At 34.9% G+C, this 15,563-nt stretch overlaps 1 protein-coding gene across 6 annotated transcripts; it reads right to left on the bottom strand.

Moving 5' to 3' along the window:
* Positions 1–4,330: 4,330 nt before the first annotated feature.
* LOC121725239 (putative transporter svop-1) lies at positions 4,331–13,683 on the bottom strand. Of its 6 annotated transcripts, XM_042112094.1 has the most exons (13): positions 11,882–11,913; positions 11,500–11,560; positions 10,278–10,372; positions 9,335–9,496; positions 8,958–9,120; positions 7,700–7,821; positions 7,240–7,472; positions 6,909–7,069; positions 6,724–6,832; positions 6,244–6,431; positions 5,840–5,938; positions 5,279–5,406; positions 4,331–4,759 (listed from the first exon to the last, which is right to left on the bottom strand). In XM_042112094.1, exons 1-13 carry the CDS (start codon positions 11,889–11,891, stop codon positions 4,701–4,703), a joined length of 1,590 nt encoding a protein of 529 aa, XP_041968028.1. In that variant the 5' UTR covers positions 11,892–11,913; the 3' UTR covers positions 4,331–4,700. The 6 variants fall into 6 exon arrangements, with proteins under 6 accessions (XP_041968028.1, XP_041968030.1, XP_041968033.1 ...); XM_042112096.1 differs by lacking the exons at positions 11,500–11,560; positions 11,882–11,913 and adding an exon at positions 13,491–13,683 and having other exon boundaries at positions 10,278–10,375; XM_042112099.1 differs by lacking the exons at positions 11,500–11,560; positions 11,882–11,913 and adding an exon at positions 12,533–12,780.
* Between the last annotated feature and the right edge of the window lie 1,880 nt (positions 13,684–15,563).

Below are 15,563 nucleotides of genomic sequence, written 5' to 3'. Positions count from 1 at the left end.
CAAATCAATCTAAGAAAAAAAAGTGATGACACTACGATGTTGCCACTTTTTAATTTCATGACTTTTTTGACAGACTGTATTTACTATATAATTTTGTGTTGTAATTATAAGTTTATTAACTCACCCGTTACTTCCTAGATGGTGGTTATGCAGTTATAAGATTTTTAAAAGAAGGTTGCAATTTATTTTATTCTTTGTATTTTAACCGTAAAATATTATATCATAAGCTTGTAATATATTTTATTATAATTTTTAAGATGATGATGTGAATCGTAGGGGAGCCCAGCTCAAAGCGGCCATAGGAGGCAAAGCGGCCACCCTTAATATTTCGGTTATTTATAATGGCAGAGCAACGTTGCTGCTCTGGCGCATAGTGAACATCCCGCCCAGCCCCGCTCCATGTTGCGGTAGCGATTGGGGAAGGCGCGAGCTTGTAGCGCCAAAAATATTGGAATTGTACGTTTTATTAAAAAAATGCAAGATAAATTCTTCCTGTTTTAATTATTTTCTTGTATATTTGAATGATTCTATTTTCCCGGTGTTTTATTATTCTGGAGTATGATAAAAAATGCGAAAGAAAATTATGTTTAAAACAGAACGGTTGCCAAAGGGCAAAGCGGACCGGGCAAAGCGGCCAATAGGCCGCTAAGCTAAATGATAGTTTTTATATGATAATTACTTAAAACTATTATTAGATGGTGAACAAACTTATCATAAGAAAAGTATCCAGGGGTCATGGGAAGAGACTACGATGGCGCGAGCTATTAAATATGTTCAATAAAATCGGGATTCAGTCAAATTAGTAGAAAACAAACATGGTCATACTTTAAGGAGACATTTAAAACAGGAATATATCGATAAAACAAAGTTTTATTGATATATTTTGACTATTTTTATTTTAGAAGACTTGATTATTTTTTATAAAAAAATATTGTGATTATTGGAAGATAACTCCTGTCAAGAAACCTCAGAAACCGAGCAGAAGCGATATATGTAGCAGTTTACAGATTTTTTTTTTGATAAATACCTATTTTTGAACATTTTTAGCATTCATTTTATAAAAAATATATTTATTTAATAGAAAAAAATACCATTTCGTATGAACATTTGGGCTGGCCACGTTGCCCTTACCCCTATGGCCGCTTTAGGCGGGCCCTCGGGTAAAGCGGTTTTTTGACAGGTTGTCGTAATATGTGAATCATGAGCTAATTTTAAGATTTGGGTAAATATGAATCACACATAGCAGAAATATAATAAATGCACTATCTAGTAGCACATTTTTTATTTTTAAATATATAATATTTCGTCTTTTTTTCAAATTGAAAGTTAAGGTGGCCACTTTGAGCTGACCTCCCCTAATGCATCATGCAACAAAACCATTGTACAAGATATTATTTTATATAAATTAATGAAAATTATAGTTATAAGTTACGATGGGTCTGGCATCTTACGTATGGAAAAAGCCCCTTTATTTAAATAAATATTAAAAAAAATACTATAATGTAATATTACTTAGTCGAAATACACAGCAGTGTAAACTCCTCTTAATACTTTCAAGCCGAACAGATAAAATTACATCATCTTCAGCGAGATAAACAATAATTACTTACCTAGTAACTGAATCATAAAAAGCGGTCAAGTGCGAGTCGATCTTTCACACTAAAATTTAACAAAAAAAATGTATTTTTTGCGACTGTACTTGTTGTAAGAGTAACTGTAATACATAGAAGAGTTTGACAGATAATGTATTTAGAGCCTATGTTAAAATCACAGTATAGTAGCAATACTAGCAATAAATAATATTATTGCTATACTGTGGTTAAAATCTTATATTATATTTTATTACCTACAGTAATATTGTCTCCAATCTCCATATTGTTATTCTTAGAAGAGTTAGGTACAATCATATTATGATTACACTAACGGCCGTTCCCAATATTTGATCTATCTCTGGTTTTGCCCTACTAGAGATAGGAATAGCTCACAATAATTGACACAAAATATATGTCTCTAATGTCTAATGTGAGCTATTCCTATCTCTAGTAGGGCAAAACCAGAGATAGATCAAATATTGGGAACGGCCGCCGCAATTATATTTTAGTAATCTGTGCGATCGATGCATAAAACATAGGTAGGTCTTAATTACTTTTAAAATATTATACTTATCGCTATTTTGAATTACCTCGTCGCATGATGCGTCGTGCCTCGTCTCGTTTTGGTGTCATCTGTCTATACTCTTTTAGATATTTCTATTGCGGTGAGGACCCCAAATCTTGGCCTAGCAAGTGTTGATTTTGTAATTTTTTTTTTTATTGCTCTTATAATAATAACTAGAATTTCCGATCAAACCCGGAAAGTTCTTGGAGATCGGGCCTCAAGAGTCAAGGCAGTTCGAGGACCTATAGGACGGTACACGGGCTATGATACTGAGATACTACTACTTCTAGGGTTTGATTAAACTAGATATACCATACAAATAGACGTTTCAATTTTTAATTGACATAGGAGAGACGCTTCCTATATACCATTTAATTTATCAGTAAACAAATAGGGTAAATGCTGAAAAAGATTGGGAACCCCTGGGGGGTTCCCAATCTTTTTCAGCCTGCGGCGCGGTTACACGTCGCAATATTTTGTCACAGCACCCTTCTCTACCTTTAATACTCTACCATTATAGTAAGTTAAACAGGTCAATGATAATAATAATTAATAAACATTTCCATAACTTTTTTGACAGATTCTCCATACTGTATCTGTCAAGTTAAGTGATGGATGCCTATCCGGCACTTATCAGGAAGAGGTGAAACAGGCCCTTAATCATTTATCTGCTTTACATAATTCATATTAAAACTTAATTTTATAATATTTGTGGTTTCGGATAATGTTGGAGAATCAACTCATGGCGCCTCTTGGGAACCCTGGCTTAACCCAAGACCGCAATATTTTACTCTGGTTTAATCGTGATACGATTTTTTCCAAAAAAACACTGTTTGGGCGTTAACAGAGTGAAGCTTGAAGCATTAAATCCAAATTGTGTCAATAAAAGTAAAGATCCTAAGAAATATGCCGTAAATTATTCTTCTAACTTGGTAACAATTAATTACGCAACGTTTGGATAAGATTGTGCTATATCTTAAAGGTCGCGACAATTTGATTAAAGTATGTTAATGCTTCAAACTTCTGTATAGTGTTTACTCTATCTCGAGGGTATTTACTTAATCTTGTCGCTGAACGAAGACAAACGAGAAGATTACCAGCAGAGTAGACAGAATGATAGAGTATACCGACTTAGAACTGATGTTGAAATTTTTAAATTTGACGTATTATGACGAAAATCGTCGCTAGGGTTGTGAAATTCAACCTACGAATTTAAAACTATGACATATTCGCTGGACGTGTTCCTCTTTGGTCGTATCGTTGTTTGTGTTTTGGCACATGCGATTAAAATTGTCAGAATCCAATTTTGAAATCTTTATTTTAAATATTTAAAAATAAATTATATCAGCCAGCGCGAGGCACATTCCGTTCATAATCCTAGTGAAACCCGACGAATTTGACAGATATTGAAACCTGACCGTTTCTTTGCAGTCGAACTACTGGTCGTTATGTCTATTGTGTTACCAGCGAGCGATAGCAGAAACATCGCGGGAGGCATAGACGCATGTCACAACAATATGCTGATAATGAGATATCGCGTCATATCGTGGAAATACGCTCATTACTTTATTTGTCTGCAGATCATTATTGTAATAATTAACAACTACAACACTATCGGGCATAGGCCTTGGTGGTGTTATGTTAAGAATTAAGACAATCGTACTGTTGAGTTTATGTTACATAAATACATACCGCATTCTTCTTTTTAAAACTTATTGCTTTAGCTTTATGGATTTCACATAAGTTCAAATGCAAAGTTCAAAATAAAATAAAATATTATAAGTGCGTAATGGTCAGTCTTTTATTACAAACTTACACAGTTATTATATAATAATATTCGTCTTATATTATATTAAATAAACACACATAGTACATACCTATATATTTCACGATTTCATTACTTGCTAAGGTATAAGATACTTAAGTAAATTACTATTAAAGGTTTAAATATTTTAAAGGACTAATTTTATAATAAGTACTAAACGTTATTTAGCATAAACATTTGGACATAATGTACAAAAAATATATTAATCTTAATACTTAATTGTAACTTAAAATAATTATTTTTATAGTTTGTAATCATTATCTAAATAATATTATATAATATCATTGCCGAAGTTTGAAATTTTGTCATAATTTCAACATAGTTTACATTTTAAAATTCTTCGTCACAATGAAAATATAATACATTACGCACCAAGGGCAGAAAAATAAGAAATGTATCAGATCACATGTAATTGTAGACCGAAGCGAAGCCGACGTGAACAAACGTATTGTGATCTGAGGCTTACTTTACTGCCCATGGTGCGTATACTATTTTTCTCATCGACGGAGGCGGAAAACGGCAACATCGGTAAGCGCAGCGGGAAGAAAGTTGACGTTTTCCGCCCGGAGGTGAGAAAAATATTTTATCGCGTCCATTTTATAAAACTGCAAAAAATCTTGAGGCAAGTTTTCTAACTAATCTTGGTAGATTCTAGAGTAAACTACATAATGTTTTAAAAGAGCCTTCCAGGCCTTTGGTTTTTGGTTTAAGGTTTTTTTCATCTTTCACTCGACACTTTGTTGTCACTGGGTAAAACAAAGCTCAGGGCAGCACAAACTGAAACAAAGTATTTCATTAAGTACTAAACATATTATATTTTATAATTCAAATTTAGAACAATGTCTTGCTTGTCTTTCTCTTGCAAATAAATACCTAGGCTCACACGGGTGTGTTATTACGGTCGATAATATCGCATGCGTTATTGCAATATCTGTTTTCAGTACATTTTGTATTAGGATGGTCATAATATTGTAGTTAGGTGCACACACACACACGCAACGTCGCAATGGAAGTAGTGACAGATATCGCAATAACGCATGCGATATTATCGACCAATAATAACGCGCCTGTGTGGGGGAGGCTAAAGACTCAGCTAGTATGCGAGACTTCTTCGTTAATGACTTCAAAAACTCGAGTCCGAAGATATTTTGACCGGCAGGGTGCACTTATCATTGCAAAAGCAATGCAATAGGCGCGCTGATATTGTACAAGGATATTGTTTATAATTTACTGTCAAAAGTCTGCAGTAGCAGTCCTGTCACAAGAAACATAACCATACTTTGATCAGTGACATACCTATCAAGATGGCGGCGAACCCGTAGAAGGTGGCGGTGCAGGCGCCGGCGAGGAAGATGCCGGCCGCGTTGGCGCCCGACACCGAGCCCACCCGACCGAACATCATCACCGCACCCACCGCTGTGCCTCTGACAAAATAAAACGTAGAAAGGAGGTGTGAATGACAAACAATGAGAGATGATCTTCTTTGCCAAGCAGCAAACGTACACCAAGATTAAGTGTAAAAAATATGAGGCAAGCAATGGCAGCATTGAGCTAATTTTACGAGATACAAGAATGAGATTACGTCTTGTTTTACAAGTTATAACCATTGAAGTATATCCCACTGGGTATACTGTCATTCTGGGTCATAGCATAGGTATCAAGTGACTTACCGCCGTAATCAGAGTAATTTAATTGTGAATTATGATTATTAACCTTCAATTTAATGAAGAGTTTGACAAAATTTTAAATTAATTACATTTAAGTAATTAATTTTCCCCTCTTGGTGCGGCAGTTAATGATGTAGTAAATTTAAATATCACAATGTTGCAGTGGACAGTGGACACTTCAAATAAATACCTTAAATTGGTGGGAAACAGCTGCACAGCGTACGCCGTCAGAGGACCGATCCCGAGCCCCGTCACCTGCAGCGCCGACATCGATATACCAGCCACGATTCTATAAGCAAATTTATATCTTATGCTCAGTAACGGTACTAAAGTGTACTCCTAAATGCCATTATCACTTATAAACTGTCTACATTACAAGTTAAAGGTATGATTCAGTTTGGCCTGAAACCGACCGAGTAAAGTGTATAATAAACCATGAAAAGCTTTCACTTCACTCGGCATCAGCTAGCAGGTGATAAGCCACTAGCTTAGGGATGAGTTATCATGCTTCTGCATGTAAGGTTATGATAGATCACTATAGAATACTAACTAATCATGAACTAAACGCGTATTCAAAATGGTTAATAATCCTACCTGTTACGCGTCAGCACAGATATAAGGCAGGTGGTGGCGACCACGGTGAACATGCCGATCAGCTGTATCTTCTTGTTGATGGGGCTGAGGCTGATCAGCATCACCAAGGTGCTGTACACCAGGGAGGTGATGATGGTGATGGTGAAGGTACCTGATGAGATACCATCGTTGCAACCTTTCGATGATGTCTGAAATGTTTGGGTTTTGTATGCAAAAGAAACTACAAACTAAAGTCCAGCAGATCAATAGGACAAACTTTAGTTTAGATTAATCCAACTTCTTCCCTCATCTTTGTTGTCCCACGTAACGTATAGAAAAAGATCACAGAGCTGAAGCCGTTGCACATGCCCATACATATTGTTATAAACGGCGAGTTATGCTCGGGATTACATATGGACCGAGAGGGACCAACTCCCACACATTCCACGTAACTTTACTGTGACAAAATTAAAAAAAAAACAATGTTACAAGTAGATTTACCTCGTTATTAGGCATGTTCATGATGGTGCACACTGTCATAGATTCGTCTGACTTGTCTTTGAGCATTGTGTTTATTGTGCTCGGAGCAAACAAAAAAAGCCCATTCAACCTAAAATAAAATTTAGTTTTGAGGAAGCTCATAATAATAGGAAAATCCTGTATCCAAAAAAAACAATGACACTTACAATGAGAACAGGCCAAACATAAGGAAACCGGTCAACGCCAGCCACTTGAGATGAGGAGGACGCAACAACGCCAACGCCGACAGTTGGCCAGATTTCTTCTCATTCTCGCAGTTATCGTTAGGTCGATCACCATCTTCCAAGGATGATTGTAATGATATCACCTAAGAAAGGAAAGGAAAGACTCGATATGCACAATTTTTTCGTCTTGAGAAAGTTCAGAAATGTTTGCCTTCTTGCGCAAATCTGGATAAAAGCTAACCCTTTATGATTTTGAGCCCTTGGTTAGCTTTAACTCAGATCTGTGCGGTCTTGGTATGTCATCAAAACTTACTTCATATTTTTCTTTATCGTTGCCACTATTGGTGGAATAAATGTGCCTCAGAATTTCCAAGGCTTGGGTCTTCTTTCCTTTGGTCATAAGGAACTTGGGGCTCTCCTTCGCTCGAGTCAGCCAAAGCGCTGCAAAAACCAGTGGGAGGGAATTCGCTGCCGTCAAACACCTCCATGGTTGGATGTGGAGGGATCCAATATCGTAGTTATGAGGCAGTATTGCCCAAGCTATTACTGAAAATGTTGTTTATAATTTAAATATCGGCAGAGGTCAGTACTAAAACATTTCCTGAAATAAATGTTTCAATTGAACGTGTTGTTTACAATCTGTTTTTGCTAGTTTAAATTTTAAGGCATATTATTAGATTCGAAGTTTGTTCATGAAACGAGCCAAGAATTACGAAGAGTATAGTCGAAAACGATACGTCATACATAATAATCTTATTAAATTTAATACATACTGGGACACGCAGCCGACGCGAACATAAGAATGCCGTTACATAAGAGCAGCGCGAAATCTCTTCTCCTGAGCGGCACCATCTCTCCCGCGTACGCAAATCCCAATGACGAGGGACAAGACAGGCTAAAAGCGACAAAGCAAAACCTAAGAATCTATCTTCTACAGAGTACAGTATGTATAAATATATAATAATTCTTCTATTAGTAGCAATTTATTTTGAATATCTTTTGGTCTACATTCTAAAACGTTTTTCTGTTATTTTTATAAATTGCTAATAGCGAAAATAAGGCAAAAAAAATAATTATGCTAATTTGCTTTCTCAATTCTCGTGTCACAGTATTTGTGCGCGAGCTCCTCCAAAATGGCTCAACCGATTTAAATGAAATTTTGTATGTACTTTTAGAGAAGTTGATTCTTATAAGCTAAGTCCACACTATGCACTTTCATCTTCAACTTTCGTCATTTTCTTTCATTCAAATTTGGTTTTGGCGCATTCAATAATTGAATGCGTCAACGAACGCAACGCCAACATTGTCATTTTTGTTCAGTTGCAGTGTCTGTTGCATGCATGAGTGACGAGAACATTTTACTGGTATGGGTGGAATATGTGCGGATTATTTGGTCATAAGAAGTTCCAGAAAAAAGAACAAAGCGAAAGTTTTGGATACGGTCAGAGCGCATGTTGACTGCGCTATAACCCATGCCCTTGATGAACAAAAAAATGGAACAGTGTGGACATTGCTATAGGCAGATGGTAGACCTACAAAATTTTGGTCACGTTAAGTCAAACCCATCCGACGGATCACATCTAACATTGAATTGACATATTGAGCCGACCAAATTACGTAGGTCCGTCAACTGCCTAGGAATCAATTTCCTCGATGGTACATTCGCTAGCCCTAAGAATAGGTTTTTATCTGCTTTTTATATTGATACTAGAAATAATTTATCCATACTAATATTTTAATGCGAAAGTGTGTCTGTCTGTCTGTGTGTGTGTCTGTCTGTCTATTACCTCTTCACGCCCAAATCGCTGAACCGATTTTGCTGAAATTTGGCATGGAGATACTTTGAGACCCGGGAAATGACATAGGATACTTTTTGTCCCGGAAAAATGTACGCTTCCCGCGCGATAAACTAATTTTGGCGCAACGGAGTTGCGGGCGTCATCTAGTATTTTATATGGCAAAACAACATTTGCCGAGTCAGCTAGTTTTTAATATAATTATTATTGAACTACTTACGCATTTTATACTTACAAGAGCGAACCCAGAGACTTGCATATTACGTATCCCAAAAGGTTGGGCATCAGGGATGCCATCATGCCAAATATTCCTGCGATTGCCGTAGACAGTAGCAGTACTGGTTTTCTTCCCAGATTGTCGGCAGCACGGCCCCATAGCGTTGCCGTTAAAATTATTCCTAAAATATATCAATAAATATGAGTCGTTTTTTTCATGTAACTAGATACCATCAGCAGCGGTAAAGATCCATCAAAAAAAAATCTTTAGATTGTGATTGAACCTAATAATTTAATCGGATTACGTCGAGTCAATATGTTAGTCATAATCTGTCGGCTGAGCTTAATAAACCTACCAAATTACGAAGGTCCGCATTCATGGGAGCAAAATCTTACCAATGTTGGGAATAGAGGTGATTATTCCCCGGAGGTGATCGGGAATGTCCAGATCACAAGAAGCGGCTGGCAAGATGTACGAACTGCCAATAATTTCCAATATGGCAGCCGATAGAGTAGCGACCATCAGAGCGCAGTGCGCAAACTGAAATTTGCCTGCGCCTGTAACGAAATAAAAGCAATTTTAAATCAGAATACCTACGAATTTTGCAAATATCTTAAATATTATAATTAGAAGCGAATATGAAAGATTTTCCTTAAATTGAATTTTTGATTTTTGAAGATTTGATCAAAATAATTGAGATTTTCCTTAAATTAATAAAAGGACGTGAATTGGAATAACTGCAAAATATAATAATATAATTATTAAAAAGAATTTTTTTTTATGAAATAAGGGGGCAAACGAGCAAACGGGTCACCTGATGGAAAGCAACTTCCGTCGCCCATGGACACTCGCAGCATCAGAAGAGCTGCAAGTGCGTTGCCGGCCTTTTAAGAGGGAATAGGGTAATAGGGGAGGGTAGAGAAGGGAAGGGAAGGGAATAGTTGAGGGGTTAATTACAACCATGAAACATTTTTGTGTCTTTAAATATCCCTATGATAAATCGTAGACATAAAAAGAGCGAGCAGATAAACATTAATTCTAAGAATGTGTACATATTTGTGTTTTGTAAAAAACCGATGCAGGTTTAGATTAGAATCGGTCGATCACTTTTTTGTTATTATTATGTAAGTATAAACCTTTAAATTAATATTCAGAACATTTTTGCTAACGCTACAGCTTCATTAGATGATAACTGTAACTTTCGATCGACTTCGAGTTTCGACAAGGTTCCATCCCATTCTGATCGCGCGCGGATTATACCTACTTATAGATACACTTATACGACAGTTTTAGGTGTTTAACTAAAAACAAAAATTTACAAAATAAATGTGAACTAACCAGCAAGATCCATAGCCTTCTCCAAATCTGTCTCCATCTTGATCTTTTCTAACGGCTGATTCAAAGGCAGCTCATCTTTATTTTGGGCCATGGTACTGCGAAAAGACACAAATATGGTAGAGATATACAAAGCAAAATAATAACATTTGCAGATAGTAGGAACTTAATTAATGAAATTCACCTGTTAACGGAGACATTTTCAATCCTTCGCTTATGTTCGAAATTATTGGCCACATTGTAATTAAATGTAAATCAATAATATTTAAATATTATAAAATTATTGTTTGACTTTTAATAATTATAGAGACAATTCAATTTAACGAAATATAGAACAGAACATAATTATTATTTATATAATTATGTATTTAAATCAACCAAAGTCGACAGCTGTTTGTAGCTACTATTATAACTATATTGACTCTAAGACACGTATGTGTAATGTAATTATAGATAATGCATTCAGCGTTATTCTCCAAATATCTAATTCTCCAAGATTAACCGAGATAAGGAGTAGTAATAAAAACTTAGATTTCACAGATAACCTTATTTAGAATTATCGAAGGACATATTGACGAACAGTTTTGTTTTGTAATACATAACATTGGGTCACACAATGTTATAGGTATAGAAAACTAATCCGTTGTTCATTTATCACACGATAAGTCGAATTTAACGCTTTAAGTAATAATTAATCCTGACGATTTGTAACATTATAGTGCACTGGCTTTACAATTTCGATAACCCTTTCATTAATTGTGGAATTCCGTAAGACTAGCGCAAAATCGAAATTAATTCACATTAGAAAATTGATCATACCATACGGAAAAAGTGTGTATGCGGCGGGCCTAAATGTTAAAACATATAATTTATGTAAAAAATTTAATAGACATAAGACAAGACGTGTTCCTCCATATACCTAATAGAATTAAAAGGTATTTATGTCATCAACATCCTTTATACATTTACCTACTTACTTATCTTCATTGAGTTGAGTCCCGCCCCCACACAAAACTGCGGCATCGTAATGTCATTTTTATTATGAATTTTGTCGCAGATATTCGCGATGCGATGAGAATTCGCAGTTATGTGCGGGAGCCCTAAATTAAATGACGAATAGACTTCTCTAATTCACAATGTCACATGTCAAAATCACAAACATAGAAATCTAAGTAGCAATTTAAAAAGTAAAGTCAATTATTCTGAAGGCGAAAAAAAAATGCACACACCTGTCAAGAGCACGTAGAGTAAAGTTGTGGTGTAGAAAGCCAATATTTTTCCTCCCCCTAAACATCTTTCACTAATTACTAATAGGTAGTTAGTAGTTACTACTTAAAGGAAATGACATTAACAAACTGAGTCATTCAAACTGACCGTACATCGGAATATCTACACAAACAAAACTATCGTAATTAGAAAGACAATTAACAAAGAAAAATATTTAGTTTTGTTACTCATATCCTGCAAAGCATTGGCCTAATTGTTGACAAATGACAAAATATTTAATGCAAATTAAGATATCCAAATTGTAGGTGCTTTGTTTTATTTGCGATTAAGTTTTTGCAAAAATTAAACGTTGTTAATTTATCAAAGATTCCATGCCTTACCATAAATCATAGTAGAGGAGGGGAGGGCGCTATTTTTGTAGTCACTCGAGCGTCATGGAGACCTAGTCGGTTTTTTAAATTAGGTAAAGCTGATAAAAAAAATAATAAGAGCGGTTTTTATTTTAGTGGTGGGTTCAGAAACTGCAGCCATTTTAAAGTTTTGAAAAAGAAAATATATTTAAAAAAATTGCTTATTTTTATGTCAGTTATAAATAAATTTTAGACAACAAGGACTAAATCACTTAGTTTAGTGCAAAATAAAATATCTGCGAAGCTTTGTTAGGAAAATAATTTCAAGCTTTATTTTTTTTAATTTTAAAATGTCCCTACTGGCTTACTTAACCTTTGGATCGTCAGTGCTTTATATGGAAGCTTCTTTGGGGTATACTAAACATACCATCCTAATCTGACAGATCCGATGACATTTCAATATTTAAAAAAAACCCTGATAACTAGACACATGTTGGAAGCCAACACAAGCTTAATCTGACACGCTCGAGCTGCTCCCGAAATCCCCTCTTCCCCTCGCCAACTAGCACTATATAAGATAGTTTTCTAGGATAGGTATAGACTATACATAATAATATAGCAAGCAATTAAATATTTATATTTCAATTAGATACCTTAATAACATTTTGAATTGCAACTTACCTAGTCAAACGTGTGATCTTAGAGCTGCATTGTATACATAATGTTTATGTTTCCTGAACCAAACCATTAAAGAATAATTCCTTGAATGCTACTGTCAGTTTATAATTTTAGTTTTCACAAAACGTCTAGATTTTCATGTAAGTATATTAGTTTCTACAATATGCATACCATACCTACCGGCTACCATATAACCCATCCTAACTAATAATGCCAAATATAAAAGTAATAAGTATAAAAATGGTTAATAATACAAGAGAAAACTTTTAGACACTTTGCATAAGTAAAAAATACAAGTTTACCTAAAAGGTACCTTTAGATTTATTTAGGAAGGAAACAACATAAGTTTCGAAATTCCGATTTTAATTCCTAAATAAATCTAAACTATATATCTTCGCAGTAATAGCGTCGTCGTTTTGGCCGGTTTACATCATTTTAAAAATCCCGTGATGCAAAAAGTAAACGAGCACTGGAATGCACTGAAATGCAATTTTGCAAAAGAAGCGCTGGACTGAATCACTGGATTAAATAATGTAATAATAATATAAGACTCTACAATTATATACAGCTGCAACACAAAGTTCGCTAGCCTGTAATGTGGAAAGAAACAAAGTCTGATATCGAGCACCTATGACCCGCAATAGATATATACCTATTAAGGATAAAATAACAGTTACTACTAGATTGTTTACCGGATAAAATGTTAAAATAAGGATTGAATAAAATTTTGTACTATCAGAGACGTTGATTCCTAGGCAAATGGGGGCCTTCGTAGTTTGGTCGCGTTACGTAGGTACCAAACACAGCCGACAGAGCAATTAATAACATTAAATTGACATGATCCGACCAAAGTACGTTGGTCTGTCAACTACCTAGGAATCGATTTCCTCGATGGTACATAAGGTACGTAAAGTTATATATTAATTTGTAAGAACAGTACTACTCCAGACTCCTACCTGTTTTTTTTGTCTCGGCAAGAGGAAAAAGCTATTATTAAATTTCAGTAATTGATCCACACATACACAAACACTTGCACCCTGTCACACAATTTGTCACTTGTTGTCTTTTACTAAGATAATTATAATCTTTCGAGATTTACATAAACGACAGATAAGGTAATTGCACTGATGCATCGAATAAACAGAACTAAAAGATACACAACATATTTCATTAATACGTTGAGTGTAATTTGATTTTCCTTTGTTTATAAACCTGATCAGCAAATTTTATTGCGACACATTCGTGATTAAAATATGAATACCTACTTAAGTTAGTTGTAAGGCAGGAAATGATTTTGAAGTTTACATTCATAAAGGATTGATATACATTGCCTAAAATTTTGTTTTAATGTTAACACTATAATAATTATGTTTATTGATGAACAGTCTTGGAATCTGATTGTTAGAATCGCTTGTGGTACCCCTACATTGCTGATAAAACAGACCAAACTAGGTCTGTATGCCATAAGTACTTACTAACAGTTTATCTATTAAAAAAATATTATAAAACTTATTTTCTTTATTCCGGATTTGGGCGCCGCAGACTCGATCGCACAAAAAGTCTGTCGTCTGCGATCTCCCTTAAACTATATATAGGCCATAGCCAGAAGCCCCTTGATGGGGAACCCTACAAAAATTTGTTTAAAAGAAATTTGTTTGTTCCCTCAGAAAGCGTAACGTTGGGCTAGTCCAACAACGTGCGTACGTTGCCGTATTGCCAGTGCCGTAAATAGCCTTTTTTGCGCCCTGTATATAACTGCACCTTTGTTTTTTAACCGACTTCCAAAAAGGAAGAGGTTATAATATGTTCGGCTGTGGATATTTTTTTACTACATTGGCAAACATCTCTGGGGCGCAGCGGGAACTTATCGGGAGCAATTCGAAAAATAAGGATCTGTCTGGTCTGCCCATTCTTGCGCCCCCCAGAGTCTACGCCCTGTGCCTAGGCACCGGTGGCACTGCCCTATTTACGGCACTGCGTTGGACTAGCCCTCGTGGCCTGGAGGCCCCGTATAATTTATACGGCAGATATAGCAGAGGTAGCTACGCCCCTGCCTATAGTAGGTAGTACGTATCATAGTAAATGTGTGTGAAATATAATTATAACTTATAAGTACTGTTTGATATTCTGGGAATGGATTTACAACAGATAAAGTTTTATGATTCAACAAAAACATCAGCTTACGTCGTTCTTATATCAAAGTGCATTTGCTGACGATGCCGTGATGCTGAAGACACATTTAATTTTGCTGTTAGATAAGTATACTTAATTCATTTCAATTTAAGTATCTAGTTAAAAATCCAAGGGTTTCTTGTTAAATTGTCGCGGTACGTGAAAGGCGATTTTCGCGTTAGGCTGTAAACATATAATATTTTGCTTTATGTCTAAAGTGTTTTCAATTCAATTTAAAATCTTTAGTACTTAACTCATCCTTTAATCTGAATTGTTCATTTTAATACATACTTACTTAATTAACTTCTGTAAAAAACCTGAACATCACCCTCAATTTTGTTTTCATTCATTGAAATATAAATATCAAATTTCTTACTATAAATACTAAAAGATCTAAGACAAAATCATTAATTAAATACTATAATTATTTCAACACAAAAAATATTCTACTCTAACCACATTGAAAATTATAATATTTCAGACTATTTTATAATATTGCTTTTTATAATTTGCAGGCAATAAAAATAATAAATTAGAATTGCTTAGTATGTTTACAAGGCGCAAAAAAATGGACAATTCACTGAATACAATATGATCTTTGAAATACACTTAACATACTTACTTACAGTTAGAACAAAATAATGAAAAACATAGTAAATAGCCATAAAATTAAAATTTACATCGCATGAAACAGTTTCTTTTCTCTTTCAGCCCCTATACTTTTTGGCTATCTACCTATTTAGTTATACAAGGAACCATCTATAATATTAATATGTACCACTAAAGTTTGGAGGACAACTATTGATTGTGATATTATGCTTATTAATAATTGCTGAAAGTTGTTGGAACACATGAGTCATGA

This window comes from Aricia agestis, chromosome 3, assembly GCF_905147365.1.
Source record: "Aricia agestis chromosome 3, ilAriAges1.1, whole genome shotgun sequence".
Taxonomy (NCBI): domain Eukaryota; kingdom Metazoa; phylum Arthropoda; class Insecta; order Lepidoptera; family Lycaenidae; genus Aricia; species Aricia agestis.
This window is presented reverse-complemented; position numbering and strand designations above follow the sequence as displayed.